At 39.1% G+C, this 23,895-nt stretch overlaps 1 protein-coding gene across 3 annotated transcripts in view; it reads right to left on the bottom strand.

The window, feature by feature from the left end:
* The window catches only part of strn (striatin, calmodulin binding protein), a 178,616-nt gene extending 155,678 nt beyond the window's left edge, over positions 1–22,938 (bottom strand). For 2 of the 3 annotated variants that reach the window (XM_028821086.2, XM_051919381.1), the window contains exon 1: positions 22,553–22,937. In XM_028821086.2, coding sequence (XP_028676919.1) covers positions 22,553–22,771 — 219 coding nt within the window. In that variant the 5' untranslated portion in view covers positions 22,772–22,937. Of the gene's footprint in view, positions 1–22,552 lie in introns of all 3 variants that reach the window. The other variant, XM_051919382.1, reaches the window with a different exon arrangement.
* Between the last annotated feature and the right edge of the window lie 957 nt (positions 22,939–23,895).

The following is a 23,895-nucleotide window of genomic DNA, read 5'->3' as shown; positions in this document are numbered from 1 at the left end:
TTTTAAAAATGCTTCATGCAGTACAAAGACAGTGAAAACATTTTAATAAAATAACACCTTGAAAATGGAATCTTTGTCCATCCTACACAAATGTCACATACCGCAGAAACACACCCTCAAAATACAACAGTCATTTTCTTTGTCAACATACAGCTAAAATATATGTTAATGCATTTTCTCAATAACCAGGCAGATCAACAGCCTTGAGATGAATTTTGAAGGTAATAGCACTTTTCAGAATGTGCCTACAGATCCCATTCCAGAAATTCTCACCCCTTCTTTGACAAAAGACAATAAAGGAGTATGGACAGTAATGAAAAGGAGAAATTTCTATATTTAGGTAAATGCAAATAATAAAAATGTGTATATTTTTGATTTCTGAGACTTTAGTTTGAAATAGTGGCTTTGGAATTTTGAGGAGGACTGAGCCTACATTATACCTTTTACAGATTTGTACTGAGACACATTAAGAAAGCAAGTTAAGGATGGTTGTGAAAACTTGATAATACCAGACACTGCTTTAATTCTGAGATAACAGATGGTACTTTCTAAATCAGAATTATTTAATAATTTTGCTCATTACAGAAAAGACAGAGAAACATTAACCTATGTAGCATACAAGATGGTAGACAACAACTAAAAAAACCTTCTTCACCCTAACTATCTAAGCAGAAACTATTTTTGAGTGATTTGCATATTTGATATTTTATGTTACTTGGAACAAAAATTCAGCTTATAAATTCAAATTTGTTCTTAAGTGAATGATCAAATGTTCTACTAATTTACATACATAGGACAATCTGCCAACTGGGAACAGAAGCCGCTGAAGACCTGAAAAAAGCGGTGTACAAAAGATTTCACAGGTTTTTTGTCATTTCTATAATGAGATTTGCGTAGATGAATGTGCCTTTCTGACTTTACTATATAAGAATGTTTGTTTAGTTAAAGCAGAAATGTTCATGCTCAGGGATGTGTCTGTTACAAAGACAAGCAGATACACATTTTAAAAAAAGCTTTTAGTTAGAAAAACAACAGATTTGTCTCCATTGAACTAGAGAGATTATTTAAGAATCTGAAATGTCAAATGCTCTATAGGCCAGGGGTAGTGCTGGGCGGTATGACCAAAATTCTATATCACGGTATTTTTCAAAATCATACCGGTTTCACGGTATTGGACGGTATTATATTCCCATGCATGATTGGATGTTAACCACATTTTCCACTGCAATTACTGCAGTAGACTGGCTAAGAATAACCTATTCCACTGTCATGAGAATTGTACATTGTACAAAAAAACATTTTAATGTGCACACAAATATCAATACAGGTTTGCATGGCCCCATAAAGTGATAGTTTTCAAGGGGGTGGCACTAATAAAGAGAACGAATCACACTGCATGACAGTTGCAGTCAAAATATAGAACCTTTTTATTGAACAAACTTTGCAAACAACTTAAACTAAAATTTTGACAACATATTTTCAACCATCCAAAGAGGCATTTAGACCTAGTAAAATATCCAGAGGTGCTTGTCAAAAGTTGTAACGCACTGAACATGTCTTAGAAAAGGAATAAAGAGTAAATATTTTTTGTAAACCAACTACACTTTCTGTTAATGTTAACAATCTCTGTCCACTGACACGTTAAAATGACTTTTTAAAACAACTTTACCATCATTAAACTGCATAATATTTAAACTAATACTGTAAATAATAACAATGAAATAAATAATAGTGCAACTTCCAGTAATAATACTATTACTTCAAGACTTCAAGCCCAGGTGCATTACACAGTACAGTATTCACCAAATAAAAATAAAATAAAATAAAACAAGTGCAACTTGGTGATGACATCTTTAGCAACTGAACCATCATTAAGGCAAACTGCATTAATATGGACCTTGCTTCAAGCTAAGCTATATACATATATAATAAAACTGCAACTTGCATTTATAATGCTATTTGTGGTATAGCCCTACGGAAGCATATTGGGGCCACAGTGAAGAAGAAAAAAATACGGACACAGGGAAGAAAAACAAACTATATGTCGAGAATAAAGTCGATATGTTGACTTTATTCTCGACATTTCCACTTTATTCTCATAATTTACTTTGTAATTAAAGAAGAATGTTGTAAACTAAACTTCATATTAAAATCAATGTTTAATTTACTAGATTTTCTTAAACCCTGTCATAAGTTAATGTAGCACATTAAATGCTTTGTGTGAAGTGTTCCCCGACCCAGTTGTTAATCGCTATGCACTTCTTAAACTGATTTCCTCTACACTAAGAGGAGGAGCAAGCAGCGATCGCCGCACAGAATACATTCACTTCATGATATGCCTGCTCTCTGAACATCTAGAATGCTAAGATAAATACTTGATATCATTTTCAGGATGAAATGCAATAATTAAGTTTTAAACATGCATGGTAGCGGGGCGGTAGTGCGGCTCCCTTGCAGTAAGGGGTCCCCAGGTCTACGTTCAGCGTAGAGAACTTTATGGCAGGTGTGACGAGGCTCCAAAAAACTGGATGTATGAATGGGTATCGCACAGGTTTAACTGAAATATTGTGTAAATGTTGGGTTCGTGATCTGGTGTTCGGAGACACAAACACAGAATTCAATGGATGTTCTTCTGAGCAGGCTTTTCTTTATTGCATGCGTGCAGTCTCTATCTGACGTACCAAACCCCTAGTTCCTATCTTTCCTTTTTCGTTCTCCACATAACCAATCACCACACAATAAACATCTTTGTGAAATTAAAACTAGTTATAAACTTAGACCACAGAGTGTTCAGAACTTAAAAAAAAAACAAAATCTTCGTTATACATGTTTAATTATGTCGTCCATTCAGGGTTGCGCCCATCCCAGCAAGCATTGTGTGGGAGGCAGGAGGAAATCCTGAACGTTGCGCCAGCACATCGCAGGGTGAATACGAGCAACACATACACTAGCAGGGTTAATATAGCATAACAAAACCCCACATCCTACATGACTTTGAAAGGAAACTGAAGAACGCCGAGTAAACCCACAAGAAAAACATGCAAATTCAAACCAAGGAACACCCAGGACCCCATTGCTGCGAGGCAGCAGTGCAACCTCCACGCCACCGTGCCCCCACATGCTTAATACATGCTTTAATGCATTTCATCATGAAAATTATATCAAGTATTTATCTTAGCATTCTAAATATTCAGGGAGCAGGGATATCATGAAATTAATGTATTCTGTGTGCTGCCAGCGCCTCCCCATAGTGCAAGAGAAAGTCAGTTTAAGAAGCAGTAGCGATTAACATGGCTCCGGGAACACTTAACACAAAGCATTTAATGTGCTACATAACTTATGATGGGGTTTGAGAAAATCTAGTAAATTAAATATTCATTTTAAGATGGAATTTTAGTTTACGAAGTTCTACTTTAATAAATTACGAGACTAAAGTCAACATGTCGACTTTATTCTCGTCATAAGTGTAGAGATTAAAGTGGAAATGTTGAGAATAAAGTCAACATGTCATCACACTATTACACAGTACCCAGGTACATTACACAGTATAGAAAAAAATAAAACAAGTACAACTTGGCTTGCAATATTATCCAGTAGTATAGAAACAGTATTCACACATTTGAACATAATGGTCCACATCCGACCTTTTAAATCCAAGATATCTCCAGAAAACAGACACGGCTCCTTTTTCCAGCAGAAGTTCTTCTGTGTCATCATGTTCAACTTTATTGTCTGCTACAGCTTCAGTTTTGGGAATGTTCTCTGTCCATTTTGACCACGAAATACCTCCCCACTGCATGTGTTTAGCAGTGTAGCAGTGAAAAAGAGCCCCCACGCAACACCTCCACTAACACATGTATTCCGTAGCATGTGTTTAGCAGTGTAGCAGTGAAAAAGGTCCCCGTTAAACAGTTTCCGAATGTTGTTTAGGCAATTTAGACCGGTGTTGCGGTATAAGAAAAATCTATGTCATGACAAAAATAAAAAACGGTTTTCGGTATGAACCAGTATACCACTCAGCACTAGCCAGGGGTATCAAACACAAGGCCCACAGGTCAGATACAGTGCTTGGACTTATTTAATATGGCCTGCTTCCTCTATATTCAGAACATGTTATATAGATTATGACCAAGTTTTCTCAAAGACTCCCTTTAATGTGTTTTTTCACATAAAATTCTATCTGCAAATATTTTATACCAGCCTTTAAAATGAGCCTGAAGTGTCCACACATGTTTATCCACACAGCTCATGGCAACGACTAAAATGGTAGATTGGAAACTAGATGCTCATAATGACCCAACAAGAAAACGTTAGAGGAAGACACATGGCACACTGCCATAAAGAACTGTAGGGGTTTCATGTAATGCCAAATATGTGATAGTTTTATAAAGAAGATGTAGCTAGACCCATACTGCTGCTACCACTACGCTCACTTTTTTTTAATGCCGCACAGGTGTCAGGGTTGGCCAATTCAGCAGCTTACCGGACTGCTACCACTGCACTGCATTATTCTTTTTTCTTGTTTGTTGACTTGAATGTTTTATGTGCATTGAAAGCATATTTGTATTTCCACTCATGTTAAATGGGATCATTCGTTTCAGACCAACCCTACGTTTGGTTTGTGTGCTCCATCAGCAGCACATTTACACCTGTTATTTGTTTAATTATTTTTCAATGTGGTGCATTTCAATCTTAATACACATTAATGCAGGAGTAAATGGGTACACATTGCTTCAGCTCCAAATTCTTGACCATGTCCAGACTGTTACTTATGCTCTACTTTATGCACTGCTCATAACACCTACATTGAGTGCTTTACAGGTGGTCTTGCAAATGCCAGGATGTAACTTCACAGAGGCACTCATTATGCTTAACATCCTTTATTTGTTTTCTTCAGATGAAGGCCTTTCCTTTTAGCAAGTCTGCTATTTAACTTATTTTACATCACAATTTCAACACAGATGCAGATTTTTGATATACATGTATTTTTTTCCTTAGTTTATTTTGCAACCATTTACAGCTTAATCTAGGGCAGCAAAAATGCTGATGGTGGGTCAGGTACTGATGTTTTTTCCACTCATTCATGATTTCAGTCCTGCAACTGATTGTAGTTTTCCTAACTTGCTGCAATGTTCAAGAAAAGAAAAGCTGGTATGAGAAGCTAGTTTCAACAGATATATGAGGCAGAATATATGATTGTGATAAGCTCAGATGTACAGAAGCTTATTCCCACAATGATATTTCACAATAATTACTGCTTTATTTTGCAAAGAAGTTGCCTGCTGCAGTCAGTACAATCATACACATGTATGCTCTGGTTGTTTAGTGACAGCTAGTGAGTAAGAGGTTAAGCATGTGTGTTGCATGCAAATCAAGTGACCAGAACTGAGCAGATGTTATAGATATACATTTAATCTTGCATGTGCTGAAGGGTAAATTTAATTTGCCCAGTTTAAGGTCATAAAGTAGTGATTATCCCAGCAGCACTGGGTATAAGGCAAGAAGCAAAGGTGATAGATAGTATGCCGGTACTTTGCACAACACACAGTCACACAGAAATTAGAAAAGGGTGTGCTGTGTGCCATTCAATAACAGAAATACACTGTATAAATAAAAGTGTCTGTTTAGTTTTAATCCAATTATTTGCTATAGATATTTTGAAGCTGTGTTATCTGTGATGCAGTAGTCTGTAGCTGTTTGTTGATATAGTCTGGCTGGTATTCAGTACATAAAGAATTATTTTTGTCCGTCAATGACATTGAGTTTGACACCCTTGCTAGGTAGTTCTACCATTCATACTCCAAGCTCTACATTTACTTATCTCTACTAAACTCCATTCAGAAACAATATAAAAAATATTTTAGCAATGTAAACAGTACAGACAGTACTACTGAAAGTCAGATATATAATCCAAAAGAAAAAAGTACCATAAGCAGTGCAAATGATATGCTGAATGTATTTGAGAACCCGGCGAACTTCTGCCTTATCTTGGAATTATGGAATACTTTATAGGCGAAAACAGATACCTAAGGGAACAGAAAAATAAATAGAAAATAATGTTTTGGCTATATGAAGAACAATGAATATTTACAAAGTTTCTCTGATGAATGGATTTGCAAATTTAAATTGGCCTCAGTGTAGGTAAAGGTGGGTGTGTTTATGCATGTGTGTCCTGTGATGGACTGGAGCTATATCTACGGTATTTCCTGATTTGCACCTTGATCTGCTACAATGGGCTCTGGAGCACCAAAAAAAATTTGAATTTGATTATGCAGGTTTCAGAATACATTTGTTTAGTTAAAAAAAACATGTTATGCATCTGAAACTATTACTTTTTCAAACCAATTTCACTGACATGGACACAGTAACCCTGTTGCTTGATCACCTTATGTATGGAACCATTTCTCTGTCTAATCTTAATAAGTAATTTCTACCAACAAATCATCTCAAACAGAAAATGTGGATTATTTCAGTGGCATTTCTAGAAAAGGTCAGAGTTGCACATATGGCAAATACTGATCACAAAGAGTTTTACTCCAGGATTCATTCAAACTCTAATCAATACCAGGAGAATACCAGGAGAAGGTGGGAGCGGAGAATACCATCATGTACATGCTACACCAATCCCTCTCCCACTTCGACAGAGGCAGTGGTGCAGTAAGAATTATGTTTCTGGACTTCTCTAGCGCCTTCAACACCATCCAACCTCTACTCCTCAGGGACAAGCTGAGAGAGATGGGAGTAGATTCATACCTGGTGGCATGGATCGTAGACTATCTTACAGACATACCTCAGTATATGCGTCTCGGGAACTGCAGGTCTGACATTGTGGTCAGCAGCACAGGAGCGCCGCAGGGGACTGTACTTTCTCCAGTCCTGTTCAGCCTATATACATCGGACTTCCAATACAACTCGGAGTTCTACCACATGCAAAAGTTCGCTGATGACACTGCTATCGTGGGCTGCATCAGGAGTGGGCAGGAGGAGGAGTATAGGAACCTAATTAAGGACTTTGTTAAATGGTGCGACTCAAACCACCTACAACTGAACACCAGCAAAACCAAAGAGCTGGTGGTGGATTTTAGGAGGCCCAGGCTCCTCGCGGACCCCGTGATCATCAGAGGTGACTGTATGCAGAGGGTGTAGACCTATAAATATCTGGAAGTGCAGCTGGATGATAAATTGGACTGGACTGCCAATACTGATGCTCTGTGCAAGAGAGAACAGAGCTGACTATACATTCTTAGAAGGCGTCCTTCAACATCTGCAATAAGATGCTGCAGATGTTCTATCAGACGGTTGTGGTAAGCGCCCTCTTCTACGCGGTGGTGTGCTGGGGAGGCAGCATAAAGAAGAGGGATGCCTCACGCCTGGACAAACTGGTGAGGAAGGCAGGCTCTATTGTAGGCACGGAGCTGGACAGTTTGACATCTGTGGCAGAGCGGCGGGCACTGAGCAGGATCCTGTCAATCATGGAGAATCCACAGCATCCACTGAACAGTATCATCTCCAGACACAGGAGCAGCTTCAGCGACAGACTGCTGTCACTGTCCTGCTCCACTGACAGACTGAGGAGATCATTCCTTCCCCACACTATGCGACTATTCAATTCCACCCGGGGGAGTAAATGTTAACATTATACAAAGTTACTGTCTGTTATACCTGCATTTTTATCACTCTATAATTAGTGCAGTGCATTGTAGTTTCAATAAATATTCCATAAAACAAGTACAAAGTGGGGATAAAAACAATCAATAAATAAATCCATTAAAATCCGAGGTTAAAATCAGAAGTTAAAATGCAGTCTCTCTTATTATGATCACAGCCCACCTCTTGTCTCTCATTCTCCTCAGCTCACCCATTGCTCCCGTAGCCGCCGGAGACCCAACAGCAACAAGCTCCTTTCGGCCGACCTCCATCTTGGCTTCCTTACAGACATCACTGCCAGACCCTCCGAGGTCGGCTCTCCTCCCTTCATCCTTTGCGCTCACGTAGTCGCTCCTCAGATCCCTCAAGAGGACACCTGCCTTGCTCATCCCACTTCAACAGAACATTCAGTGGGGCGAACTAGCCCCTAGAGTGCTACAAACAAACACTCCTTCGTGGGGCCCCAGCTCGTGCTATCTCCTCCTTACAGGTGGCCTGCTAGGACTGCTCTTTCCTATCCTTAATCCTCCATTATCTTTCTCTTTTCCTCGATACATCTATCCCCCTTCCTGCTGCCGACCCGTATATATACACAACCACCCGTACCTCCATGGGCGCAGCGCCTTAATCACACATCAAAGGAAGCCAATGAAGCAATTGAGATCGATCGCACCCACACATGCAGGTGTGACTCACTCCAATTATCTCATTAATTCCCCGCGGTCGTGCAATGGCGCCCATGGAGAATGACACGGTTATACGGATTTAAATTAACCTGGCCCTTTTTTTTTGAAGCCGCGGAGCCAAGGAATAATATGAAGATAATCATACAGCATCAATCTTTATTTCAAACCCTGTGTTGGCTGGGATTGACTCCAGCAGACCCCCGTGACCCTGTGTTAGGATATAGCGGGTTGGAAAATGACTGACTGACTGACATTAATCTTGTAATTTCAGTACACTAAAAACCTAAAGTTTGAAATGTCATCCTTGTATTCAAGTATGAACCCAAAATGTTACACTGATTTGGATACTGACCATCTGGCAAAGACTTTGCAATTTAAAAAAAAAAAAAAAAAAAACATTTTTTGTAACCTAGTTACTTAGTTACTGGGATTTTAATGTTGAACAAAAAATAGTCCACAAAACAAATGAATGACAATTGGACATGTGCATTTGATTTTTTAAGTTAACACTACAGAAGATATTAAGGTGTCTTAAATGACATCTCTGATATCATCCTCTATTAGAACTGTACATTAATGTACTGTAGGTGGTGGAACAAGAATGTAGCGGTTGAGAACAAACGAGGTTCAGCATTCCACCCTAAATGCTGTTATGAAATATTAACCAGCTACTAAATTTAAATAAGTAAAGTTTTTCAGAATGCTTGTTCGTAAATGCCCTAAACCATTTTCTCTGATTTTCAATAGCTAGAGTTATCAATATACTTTGAGTGAAGTAGGAAAGGTCAGGAGAAGGAGACTTTTGTTTTTATGCACCAAATATGTCAAATGTTTTACCAACAGCTGTGTCAAACAAGCACACGTTTTAAAACATTTGAAAAAGATACTAAAAAAATACTTATTCAATATGGCTTTTTCCTAAGTATTATTAACTCTTCTTTAAAAAGGTAGTTAAATTGGTAGTTTAAGTAGTTAAATGCTGAAATTATTTTCGTTTAGAATTTGCTTAGCACAGCTGCAGTGACTGTTCATAACATAATATGCATATGGTAGTCATTAAAATGTGAAATTAAATTTATTCACCTTTTTTTTCTCTGTTTCTTTCCCAGGATCCTACTCTGGCAACCACTGTTACATGTAATGTGTCATCAGTTTGAAAGAACATGTCTTAACATCGATTCCAGCATCATCAGACTTCCATGATTCCATGGCAGTGACTTAGATAAAACAAATGTAGAATGCCTAGAAGAACCTAGGCAGCCCTTTGGTCTATGTCAACAAAGCTTTGTATTCTTAAAATACTGATGACCACAGGCCTCCAGAGCTTCATTTTCTATAGGATTCAACTTCAGAGAGGTTTTCTTTTCCTCTACTCTGTTGTTTTCATACCATATCAATTGTAAAAATAATAAATGAAAATTAATCTGTATGTATTATTAATCATTAACATGACTTATTAATGTATGTTTTATTTATATACATACATATAAGGTAAATGGCATTTTAATTTTTTTGTATCAGCTGTACAGTATATGTACAGTACTGTATATGCAAATAAATGTATTAATAAGCTCTAAAGGCTTCTAAAATTGCACAACAAAAACAAATACCATTATTGTCTTAAAAATTGCAGGATGCAAATCCACACAAATTAAGCCATTCACTTCCTGAACCCACTTATTTCACTATTCCATTATTATATGAATATCCTGTTTGCTTCTGTAAAACAATGTGTATGTCTGTACAGATTTTGACCATGTTTTCTTGATGTTTACCTTTTATAATTATAACAGTCATTCATTAATCAGTTTTCTCACTTCCACTACAGGTTTGCAGAGTAACAGAGACTAACCAAGCACTGGGTATTAGGCAGTCAACCCTCTATCATGTGCCATACACTCATAATAACTCATGATCAGCTTCACAACAACATTTATTTATATAGCACATTTTCATACAAATAATGTAGCTCAAAGTGCTTTAAATGATGAAGAAGGAGAAAAAAGACAAAATAAATAAGAATTAAAATTAGGGCACACTAATTAACATAGAATAAAAGTAAGGTCCGATTTTAAGTCTCATAATAAAATCTAAACAAAGAAATGAGATAAACTGAGAAATCGCAAAACACACACATGAAGAAAGATACAGTGACCTAGCTGGTGAATGCACTTGAGCACTGCTCCATCATATTAAAATAACCAAATATAAAATTTCCAGGACCTTACTGTTTTCAGAACATTGCAACCATTTATTTTATTCTTCTCTCACTTTGACTCAACACTCCACCAAAACTGTGGAAAACTGAAGTGTGAAACCACATACATTAGACAGCTGATTAGCAAATTTTTTTCACATTTGGCAGCTTTCAAGTGATTTATTTTGCCACATCAGTCTCTATTGGCATTGTGCAATTACCCTGCTTTCCAACAGATGATGGCATATTTATTGACAACAGTTCTTACTCCTAAATATCACAAGATGTATAGATATACTAGTGAGAAGATACAGGGTTACCCCTTCCATACGTGAGTCCCAGACACTTTCCACCAATGATAAAATTGTCACTTTCATCAGGAACAGTGTTCTGTCAGAAGAGCTTACACTTCTGTAACAAACTATAATAAAACAACTTATAACTTAGTAAACACACAAACATAACATTACAAATCACATGGTGTACATGATTTGGGCATGCAAGTGTTCCTGCCCTCATATATTCACTTATACTTATCTCCTGCTGTCATACCAATCTTTAATATTTAATTGTCTACACAGAAAAAAGATGAGACGCTGAAAGGCTAGGCCCTCATATTTCCATGTGACAGACAATGTCTGTCCTTGTGCTTCTTTATAGAAGGATCCTTAGTTTTAGTCTATAAAACTGCAGTGATTTTCCCTAGCTTACTGTTGCATATCTGTAGGGAAAAATCACAAATTCATGGTCCAAAAACTTAAAAGTATACCAGGAATGACAAGGAACTTTGTAAATACTCTGTAAACATAGACTCAACTATGCACTGTGCCTTTGTTAAAACCGAGGGAAAAAAAAAACAGAAATAAAAGGACATGTATAAATAATTGCCTGTACAACTCAAACTTCAAAACATTGGTAACATAATATTCCAAAATTGTACTTGGAGTTGCCAGTATTTCACAGAAGGAGGTATTTCATCTTATAGAGCACCCCGGATATCACAGAGAGTCTCAGCACATGGCTTGATGGCAATTCTGGTCTGTACCAGGAACGGAGAAGGACGACTGCAAGGGCTTCAAGAATAGATAAGGAGGTGTTTGTTAGAGGAATCTATCAGGAAGTGACACACCATCTATGGTCTAGTGACCAACGTCCTGCTTACAGAAGAACTGAAGCATTACACACATCCAAGTCTGTTCTTTGGAGAGTCACAGTCACGACAGGTGATGGAACAGTCATTACGGAGGACACTGCAGTTGTGACCTGCTGGGTTGGCTACTTTGAGCAGCTGTTTAAAGCTGATCCTTCAGCTAGGACATTGGACATCTCTGGGTCCACAGTTCTTAAGGGTAATCCTCCAATTAGCTTTGAACCACCCAATCTCACAGAGATTGTACAGGTGGTGAACCACCTATGGGTAGGAAAGACTGCAGGGATCTGTGGTAAACCTCTCCAGGCTGATGGTAAGGCTGTCCTCCTGCCATTGCAAGCAATCTTTGCTTCTATCTGGGAGATGGGCATCATCCCAACTGACTGGAAAATGGGACTTGTCGTCCCTATCTGGAAAGGGAAGGGTGATCACCTGGAAGGCAGCAACTATAGGGGGATAACACTGTTCTATGTGCTGGGTAAGGTCCTTGCTAGAGTCACCCTCAATAGGATCCATGATAACTTGCTCACAACCAGCCACCAGAGCAGTCTGGTTTTACGCCTAAGAAAAAGTGTACCATCAACCACATCTTGGCACTGAGGGTTCTCATCACGCAAAAACGCAAATATCGTCAATGTTTCCTAGCAACCTTTGTCAATTTTCGTAAAGCGTTCAACTCAGTTGATTGATATACCCTGTGGGACATCCTAAGAGTTTGCGGGATCCCCCAGAAGTTGCTGGATATCATGGCCGGTATGTACACTGGTACTATGAGTACTGTGCAGAGTGAAGGCAGAACCTCTGTGTTTTTCCTCAATTGTTTTGTTGTGTGGTGGGTGCGTCAACGTGCTGTACCAGTGCATGCTCTGACCTGACCTGTATTTCACAATTTTTTTTAATAAAATATTTATTCTAATGTAAAATTATAATGTATACAATTAGGCCATAAAGTGAAAAAAAAACTCTTAAAAGTGTCCATCTTTGCCTGGTTTTCCAGTAGTCCTTCCCACTTGATTATATGATCCAATACTCTTACACAGCAAAATGCAATGAACCTAAAACAAAAACACATCAGCCTTGCTTGCATCTTATATTATATGAAGTCACCCACTGGAACAACATACTTATTTCTCATGTTTACAACTTACAACTTTAACTAAATCACTGAAGGCCAAACTGATTTACAGATATCACTGCATAACTGGTCTCCAAAATGTGAAAGAACAAACACTTTTGTAACAATTTTGGACAGCGACATATGATTAGCTTTACAATATTGTCTAGCTGTGCATGGAAAAAATGAGTTAGGACAGACCCAACAGTCAGTACACTAAACTAAACCTAAATGCCACTATATATAATTCACTAAGTCCATGGCAAGCAAGATGCATGCAAGACAGAGCCCCGCCCACCAACAATTCACTAAGCAGCCGACCATGGCACGCAAGACAGAGACCAAACCATGGCAAGCAAGACGCACCCAAGTCCATGGCAAGCAAGACGCACTCAAGACAAAGCCACGCCCGCCAACTCACAGAGCCCCGCCCACCAACTCTAAGCTCATGGGATATGCACGACAGAGCCCCACCCGCCAACTCTAACCCTCCTCCCGTGTCATGGGGTACGCACGACAGAGCCCCGCTCGCCAACTCTAGCACTATTGTCGCTGGTTGCATTAACAAGCAACCTTTGTGGCGTCACATGCATGAACTTACACTGACGACAAATATGACAGTTCTTCCTCACGAACAAGATTTCGCAAGACGGGAAAAACGGAACACCTGCAACATTACCTTCACATTGTTTTCCTTTTATTTCTGATCCCGTTCAACAACTATGTGGCGACATCGACTTCTCAACTGTAACTCCGGAACAACTCAGTATGCGAGCTATATTAAGCGTCACCAACGAAGACTCGCTACACCTTAATGAACAGGTACTGAAACTTATGCCTACCGACGAAGTAACTTTCACCAGTGTTGACTCCATCGTCACAGACGATACCGCACATCAACTTTCATTCCCCGAAGAATTTCTTAGCAGTCTTACTCCCACTTGCATGCCTCCGCATAAACTCAAACTTAGAATTGGTTCAGTCGTCATGCTTCTCAGAAACCTCATGCCAGCAAGAAGTCTCTGTAAAGGCACTAGACTGACTGTTTCCAGCATTCACTGCAATGTACTAGAGTGTAAAACAATCGCAGCTGCTACCTCACAAACTGTCCATATTCCCCAGATTTCCCTGACCCCTTCTGATTCAAATTTGCCTTTTACACACAGACAATTTCCTGTTACATTGGTCTTTGCAATGACAATTAATAAGGCACAGGGACAAACTTTCAAAAAGATATGCATGTATCTGCCAAAACCAGTTTTCAGTCACGGACTGAATGTTGCTCTCTCCAGAATTCCATCTTTTCATTCACTCACAGTCGTATCCTCAAACCCACCCCATTTGGACAACTGTGTCTTTCAGGAAGTGTTCACCCATCAATAAATAATTATGCGGCGTAGCGGGTTAGTAGTAAATAAAAGTGGTGATCATTTTAACAGGACATATCACTGGTAAGCATAAGCAAGTGTTAGCTGTACCACAGACAGAATTCTAGATTTTGGAGTAAAAGTTACAAATCAAAAAGCAAAAAATATTAGTAAATATTAGTAAATTAAGTCATGTTATAGTTTTGCTTGTAATATATATTTCATTTCTCACCAACTACTAAAGAAAACTTGAGGCATGAATACTGCTTTCTTTTTGTTCATTAATAAAGTTTTAATTTGTTCTTGTTCATTAAACCCAATGCCTCATTCCGAGTTTTCTCCACGTACTCCCGCATGTAAAGTTAATGAATCACTACAGTCACCGTCTACAAGAAAATCAAATAGTGTTCTTCACAGTAGTATCATTAGATCCATTTCACATTGACTCGAGTTCATTTAGTAGTGAGGATGTCAGCCTGCAGCCCGATTGTTATAAATTAATGACAAAGTAAATAATGCTTATATTATGGAGTGACGTATCTGAGCAGTTTAAAATTCACTTAGCTCCAATACTACTACTATCATCTTACGAACCACAAGTGATCAAAGGACTATGTTTCGAGAACCATCAATGTATGTGTCTAAACTAGTGTGCTAGTGAAACATTTCAGCTAATATTAGTCAGCCTGTCAGCTACCTAAATAAACTCATTCACAAACCATCTCCAGAGAGATTAATCATCAATCACAGAATGCAGACATGTGGCATTTGGTTACATTTGGTTGACTGGTGTCACATCTGAAAGCCACATGATACATTTGAGGTAAGCATTTACATTTCATACCCATGAAATTTCAATTTTCGAATTGTTTGTAAATCAGTTGACTGAATAGGTGTGGGCTGCTGTTCTGATGGTAGTGCATAGTTAATGATGAATGCAAGTTTTGCAGTCAACCAAACAATGGCCACAGCAAATGACAGTGATTATATGGAGTCATCATGCAAATGTGGGAAAACTGTAAAAAACATATTAGATGGGGCTGGAGTGGCAAAAACAATTGTAAAAGTTGTATGTATTAAAGTATTACCCATATTATGTGTTTTTTTGGACTGGTTTTTGCCCCTTCCCTTGTGTTTTAGGAAGAAAAATTGTTTAACATAGTAGAGTTTAAGCCAGTTGCCCCCAATAATTTGTTACACTGTGAGACACAACAGTGATTGCTTCGAGGATACAGAAAAAGTTACAAACTGAACAACCTCTTTTAGTCCAAGTGTTAGATATTTGGTTAGTTAAAAATCAAGTTGTCCCAAAACTTCAACTTTACAACCTGCAAGAATAGTTACATTGTAGGCAGAATTTAAGATACAGTATTCATTGTGTCACAACTGGGTATTTATCAAGCTCTGCAATCATACAATTAACCTGCATATGAAATATTTTTAATATAGTGTATTTTCTATTTCTTCCTTATTTCTCTTATCACCATTTTACAATTCTCATTTTTCCTTTTTTGTTTTCATTCATGTGTTATATAAACCTTAGGGTTTGCCAGGAAAAACGATAAGAAAATTCTTTTTGTACAGATTTCTAGAAAAGGGTTGGTGAAACAACTCGTTAGACACTAGCTTAACATACCAAACAATATTATCCTAAATTTATAAAAGTTTAACAACATCCTGGCATGAAGAGACTACACACAGGCTGGACCCTAGACTTGTTGGGAGTACCTCCTCCTCTCTGTACCATTCCACATCACATACTTAGAGAAGACAACAGCCTGAGTGCCGACGGCACTTCATCTAACATCCGTGCTCATTTCTTTTATTGTCAGCCTCCCAACAGAGCCCGACTGTGGATTTGTGTGCTGAATGATACTTTAATACATGCCAAGTATAAACTTATTGTTTGAATTATTATAATTGCATTGTTATTGTGGTTATTTTGTCACGGTGTGGCTTTAATGCAGCACTCTATGTGGAATGACTTTTGCACAATGCAATTATTAGCACTGAAACTGGTTAATTCATGGAGCAAACTTTAAACTGCTGGACACACAATTGTTTACATTCTACACTGATTTTTCCAGCAGTATTAAAAAAGATTTTAGCAAAAAATGCTTGTGTTATCCACATTTTGAGGATTTGACTGGATAACAGACATGAATTATGTGCCCCAAGTAACATGAAATTTTTAAATTTTTCCACAAACATTTTTCCACATTATTTGCCGCTGGAAAGAACAGGTCACCATTACATTCTATTATATCATAAACGGTTTTCTCTCATTCTGCATGAAAACAAGAGATAACATTTTTTTCTCAGCCATCACTATGAACTACATGGGGTAACATAACAAAAAAAATGTAAAAGATTTTTGGATGGAATATTCCTTTAATGAATATATTGGTATCACCATTAAATACTGTAGGTTATCGGCCTTGTTTGTACATTGAACTAGCATCTTACTAAACACAATTATAAAAGGTAAGATTTCAGATGCTGCAAGAATGCCTATATTTATCAAAATTACAAGAAAAAATAAGGGAGGGCACACTAACATATATTCAAAAACTTACTTAAAGCATTAAACAATTATTTCTAGCCTTATCGATAATCTTAATACATAATTCGCCTGCCTCCTCACTCACTCACTCACTCACTCACTCACTCATGTCCGTCCGAAGCCGAATGCGCAGTCCCCTTCTGCGCAGCTGCCCGAAAAACCTTACAGGGCCGACATCCAACCCCAACATCGTGGCAGATGGCGGATTTACGGCCGCAAAAATTCAAAGAGAAAGGCGACTTCGATTAAAGCTTTAGAGGCCTGAAAGGCGATTTCGACTACAGCTCAAGGCCTAATTACGTATTCTGATTCAATTACGCATTCATTCAATACACCTATATCAGGTTTGTGGTGCTTATACTTATTACTATTCCATATTGTATCTATTATAATATAGAATTGGAAAATTCATCAACCAACAGTGCAAGCCTGTACAGTAATGAGTAAAGCAGACAACAATCATTACAAAACAACTTCTTTGTTACTTATCATTTGTTCTTCATACACTGCTGACACAAACTCGTGCCCGTTTCATCTTACATTGTCGAAACGGGCTCTTTGTCTAGTAGAGGTATAAAAATCTACAGGATTTGTCATGGTTTCCTCCGGGTGCTCCGGTTTCCTCCAACAGTCCAAAGACATGTAGGTTAGGTGCATTGGTGATCCTAAATTGTCCCTAGTGTGTGCGTGTGCCCTGCCTTGAGCCCTGTGTTGGCTGGGATTGGCTCCAGCAGACCCCCGTGACCTTGTAGTTAGGATATAGCGGGTTCGATAATGGATGGATGGATTTGTCATTTATCTTAAGCATTCGATAAACAGGCAAAAACTGGTGTCTGTTTTTTTCCAGCTCTCCAACAGAAAATAACTCAACATTTACTGTACATTATTTATTTATGTGGTTCTTTTATGCAAAGCATCTTATAAATCATAACAATTCAATTGCCTATATGCTCCACAACATGAGCCCTGATAAAATGAAGTGACTCACAGTGTGTGAAAGGCAAGGACTGAGCCAGGAAAAATATGTCTTTATCCAGTGAACGTCCAAGACAAAAACCATTTTAAATCAAGTTTAGGTAAGTAACAATTTTATTATGGTTATTCCTTCATTTCAATTCTATCACATGAAGCTTCTAGCTCCCTTTTTTACCCAAGTATTGCATAATATTTTCAGTATTTCCACAACATGAATGAACACTGGCAGATGAAAAGACTCACCTAAATCCACACAATTCTGTGGTGATTCAATACAGTGCATTTTAACAGAAAACACCAACTGAATCCATTTTCCAGGAGCTGTATAGTATAACTGCTTTAATATTTGCACAAAGTTCACAGTTGTTTGAGCCGTAATGCAATGGGAGCTAGAAAGTAAGTCAGTTGTAAGACTTATCCATATTACTAACCGAGAATGGTAAACCGGATATGGACGCAGGTACATGGCATGCCCATGGACGCAGGAGACATAGTACGCAGGCGCCGACAGCTCACCTAACGGAAATACGAAATAAAGCAACGAGCACACACAATACGGAACCCTAACCGTCCACAGTACACCATTGTCAAACCCGACATATTACGGAAGGTGTGGGCGCCTACAACGCGCATCCAACACACCGCAGGCAGACCCCCCGAGATGGTACAGAAGCCCCAGAGCGCCTACAACGCGCGTCCAACACACCGCAGGCAGACCCCCGAAATGGTACAGAAGCCCCATAGATAAAATACGAAAAAAAGCAACGAGCACAGGCAATACGGAACCCTAACCATCCACAGTACACCATAGTCAAACCCGACATATTACGGAAGGTGCGGGCGCCTACAACGCGCATCCAACACACCGCAGGCAGACCCCCGAGATGGTACAGAAGCCCCATAGATAAAATACGAAATAAAGCAACGAGCACAGGCAATACGGAACCCTAACTGTCCACACTACACAGCATAGTAAAACGTGACATAGTACGGAAGGTGCGTGCGCCTACAACGCGCGTTTAACACACCGCAGGCACACCCCCCAGAGATCCGGACTCCACAGCATATGTGAATCATCACATTACAGTAATACAATAATATGAGTACTCACAGACAAACGCAAGAGGTCTCGGCGTCCCGCCCCACATTCAAATCTCACAATATACGGAGTCCCGAGACATCCACAAACCACAGCATAGTCAAACCCACCACGTCTCACGGCTCAAAAGCAAAGCTCAACTAACGTAAACAAGCGCCTACAACACATCACGGCTCAAAAACAAAGGAGCTCAACTAATGTAAATAAGAAATGAGGCAACGCGCCCATAGGTGACGACACAGACACACAAAAAAGAGGATTCAGCCCTCCGCCCCAGAGTGAAACATGAAAAAAGCAGATAAAAGATTATGAAAGCAGTGGAATTCGAAAGGCTCCAACAAACGATGGTGCGATACACATGCAGAGAAAGGTACAGAATATGAAAGCAGTTAAATCCACAAGTATTGTAGCGTCCCAGCCAGGTTGAGTGCTGTTTGGTTTTAAGTGACTGTTAGGTCCGATGGAGGGAGGGCGGAGTACAGCACGGAAGACTGATAGCGGGGTATTGATTGATGCGGTAAGGGGGGGGGGGGGCGTTGGAGAGGGTGGTAGAAAGTAGTGTTTGGGGTTAGGAAGTTGGCGATTGTTCAAGTAAAACTTTTGTGACACTTTATCATGTCATTCGCTACAGTATCAAAGAAATGATAGAAAAGATCGCATTACCTCAAACAAAAGGTGATTAATCATCAGAGCCAGGTGTAATTGAAAAAATAGCAGGACAAATCAAGGTCAGAAATAAAAGGCAAAGAGTAAACAACAAAGTCTTTTCGCATTTGCATCATTCAATGCACAAAACGTGGATTTACACAATAATGGACCATACGCTATGAGAATCTGTGGTCCCGGAACAGTTAAAGCAACAACAAGTTAAATCTCAAAGAATACACAATTCGGTCAGGTGTATATTGATGATCACGGAGAAGCGATGCAAATTTTAACAGGCAAAAAAGAAAGGTTATGTATATATTCCGCAAATAACATTACACACCAGAGGAGACTGTGATATGCCATTCATATTAAAATGTTTACAGTTTACCGTGAGAATAGCATTTGCTATGACAATCGATAAATCACTGGGACAAACATTAGAAAAAGTCAGATTATTTATTAGAGAAACAGAAACAATATTCACTTACGGGCATTGTCACAATGTGTCTCCAAACAAAATTGTTTTTAATGAAGCTTTAAAGTAAAAGTGCAAATAATGAAATTGAAACAATTCCAAAGAAAAAAAATGTACATTGTATATCAGATTAACCAAACACGGGGGTTGGCAAGCGAAGCGAGCAGGGGGCGAATCTCCCTAGTAAATTTATAGAGTGCCTTTCAATACTGAAAGCCACCCCACATAAGGTGGACTAAATTCTCTTTACATTTCTAAAGCGCATATGCTGGAAGTTCAGTACATGAGTGATGAAAATTAAATGAACAGTTTTGTACTTTTAAAGAAAGAAAAAGTCTTAACTAGCATAAGCTACCCTACTGCTGGGTATTCATTTCAAATGTAAAGATGGAAGTACATAATAAACAAGAACAATTGCGGCAGATTATTGAAACATTAAAACATTCTTCAATTTACATGTTTAAAGCCTAAACATTCTCAACTGTAGTAGAAATTTGTCATTTTTCACCTTCCATAGAGGGCTAGGTACCTAGGAAAGATTGAAAATTAAAAAATAATATATTCATAATTACTAACCTTAAAATAGTCTAAAATGATACCCCACATGATTTATGCTTTAAATTTGTTATTTTTATCCATCTGGGAGTGGCACTTAGAGGCTAGGACCACCAGTAAAAAATAAAATATCAAAAATATTATAATCTTCTTGATCAGCCACCTCAAAATAGCATAAAACAACATTTCACGTGCCTATATTACAAATCCCATTTTCCCCAAGTTTTATGAAAAGGAGTAACTTTGGTCCCTTGTATCTAATTAGAGAGTGGGGTCGGCTGACATGACAAGAACAACTTCAAGTCATTCTGATCAACATCTATTGGTTTATTCTTTTCCATAAGGTTGTTGTTTCCTGCACAAAATATTGTGCAAAAATTGCCTAAAACATTAATTTTGTTTTCAGTTTAAAGGGCCAAATATAAGGGGAAACCCCACAGAGCTTGACATCTTGCATAACTAGACATTAAGACGAGATGAACGGTATATCATATATGGAGGTTTTCTTGTACCTGTGCATCAAGATGTGCCTGACAAAATTAAAAAAAGTGATTTCAAAACGTAATTCTTATGAACACTATACCATATCAAGGTAATTTTAAAGTTCAGCAGACAGCAAGTGAAATCATAGTCACTCAATTAGTCTGTGGTATACCCATAATACAACCTTATCATTTTGTATAATGCCTTTCAAACGTAAACATCAATCTACAGATGTAATGTGAAAGCACCATGAGAAGGTTGAAGTATACTATAAACATGTGATTATACAGTGAACTTCAAAAGTGAGCACCAGTGAAAGACAATTTATAAATACTCTAAATAATGGTTTACATATTTCTACAATGTGAAAACAGGTAGGTGATTGACTCAATGCACAATGATTCAGAGGAGGTGACTGATACTGCCACCTTGTGATTTTATAAAGTGGCTTTCACATATTAACACCACTGCAAGGCACTTCAGAAGTATACATTTGAAAACCACAACAAATACTTGGTAGTGCTCAACAGGTCATTTTATATAGCACCATTCCACATGGACTATAACAGACAAAACACTTAAAACACAATTGTTTTTAAGGCTTTACAGTGAGAGTTTTGACAGATAATGGACTGGTCACCTTTCAAGTAAGTGGAATATACTGAACCAACAACCTTGTGGTTTTAAAACAAACTCCTGAGACAGATCACAGCAGATGATGAATCGCTGCCTTCGGGAAACTCCTTTTGGAGTCCCCAATGAGCCTTTAGCCCAATTCAAACATATTCAGGGACAAGGTGCAAAGCTGTTGGTTATACTGGGTGTTGAAGGTGATATAACATCAAGAATGCCAGCACTGATTAAGCGAAGCAGACAGAATGGCCTGAATTGCGGACACGAGAGACAGACATTAACAAAATTCAGTTCAGGAATGTCTAGCTGTCTTGTTTCCTTAATGCCAGACTGACGCTGGTGAAATAAATGTATTCGTCTTTTTGCAATATTATCCGATCGACCATTATTTTGCATAGCTTGTTTATCAGAATGCACAGTCGCAAGCAAGATTACTGAACAGTAAGAACTGCGTGGTTTCTTGGTGGCTTTCTGTTCCGGTTCGACACCAGCCCGGTTTTCTACGCTTATACGTGGTGCCTACCTTGCGCCGCCTCCTCTGCCTGATTCTTCACACATCGAGGCCGATTTCAGTCACCACCAGGTGCCACACAGGCCCTACTTCTAGCACGAAGGTGTCGCCTGTGACTATCCAAGACTCTGTGTCAGCTCCTGTCACCTTTCGTCGGCAGGAACAGTCTTCAAGTATGACAGACGTGTGATTGGCGGATAATTTCCAGTCTTAGGCGACACTTTGCCACAAGCATTACGCTTTATTCGATGTGCATGCGATCGCTCAAGAAATTTCGAACGAAAAAAAAAACTTTAGTCTATAAACAAATCGTCTCACCCCACTCTCCACCCCTCCCCTCTTAGTAAGCCCTGTTTCTTGTCATGAGACACTCGGAAAATTTCATGAAAAATCCAACACACACAATAGCCTATCCATAACGGACAAAAGTGGCCCCAAGCGGCTCTTACCTGCAACTCGGCCCGCTCCACGTCCCACTGCGCCCTTTCCAACTCGAATCGGGCCCATTCGTGCTGTAGGAAGTGCAAAATCCCCGGAATACTATACTGAGCTCTGGCCGCTTCCCCTCCGCCTCCTTCGGCTTGTGGCCCCGGTCCTTTGGCGCCGCCGGCCAAAACTGAATTATTATTATTGTTAAAAAAGACGCCGGGCCCCGCCTGCTCATCCATAGCCAGGCCGGGTGATAGCGTTAGGATTGCGGAGGGCTGGCACGGCTTTACGTCGCCGCTGCAACGCTCGTTCCGACCTCCGCCTGTACGCTAAAATACAGAGGGGGGAAAAAGCTACACACTAACGAAGTGGCTAGCTCGGCTGTGGAGCGTTAGTCTGACAGCCACCTGTCAGTCAATGACGTCCGCCAGCGAAACGCCCCCAAGGCGCGCGCGCGTGCCCGCGTGTGAGTCGGGTGCGTCCAACTTTTAAGGCATTATGGGTATTGTAGTTTATGCGCTCTTTTACAAACTGCTTGGCGGTCGCTGTACTGGAACAGCATCGAAGACGAAACCCAAACCCTAAGCACCGAAATGTCATTAAAGGTAATAATTACAGTGCTATATAACTTGTAAATTACGATCTAAACCATTCAAGATACAAAATTTCCTTATTCACGTTTTTTTCTTATTTTACATCTAGAAACCAGGGGCAAATACTTCCTAAGGGTAGTGGCATCACAGAGAGTTCAGGTTTTCTGTATAATAAAGATAATGCATTATAACTTTCCAATCAATACACAATATCACAGAATTAGTGTGACACCACTAAGGAGAACTTTTCCAGCATACCAGGAGCAAATGTCAGATGGTGGTGGGCAACAGAGGGTGATATTTGCCAAGTTGTAATGCAAGCCTAAATGCAAACCCATTTGGGGGAATACTTTCAGTTTGAATTAAATCGGCCTTTAACATTCAAGAACTGCAGTCCTGTTGCTGTTTTGGTAGTTTACTTTTATGTCGCTACATCTGTGTCTCCAGTTTAGATTATTATTATTATTACTAGTCATTAAGCCCGTTATAATAACGGGCGTCAGAACAGTAGTGCATAAACATTAGTAGGAACAGTCTATATTAAATGGCAAGGGACTTTGACCTCATTGTTTTTGTTGGTCGTATTTTTCTTTCTTTCAGCCTTTCTTTTGTTGATGTTTACTTGCTGAGCTGACCGTTCTTCATGGGCTGCCGCCGTGTATTGTGTGTCTTTAATTTTCTGTGACAGTAATACTGTCTTGTACGTCCGTAATATACCTTTAATTTTCTCTGGCGGTAATACAGGCGTGCGCGTCGGTAATATGCCTTTA

The sequence above is a fragment of the Erpetoichthys calabaricus genome, chromosome 15 (genome assembly GCF_900747795.2).
Source record: "Erpetoichthys calabaricus chromosome 15, fErpCal1.3, whole genome shotgun sequence".
Lineage (NCBI taxonomy): Eukaryota > Metazoa > Chordata > Cladistia > Polypteriformes > Polypteridae > Erpetoichthys > Erpetoichthys calabaricus.
Note: the sequence above shows the minus strand (reverse complement) of the source record. Positions and strands in the feature narration are given on the sequence as shown.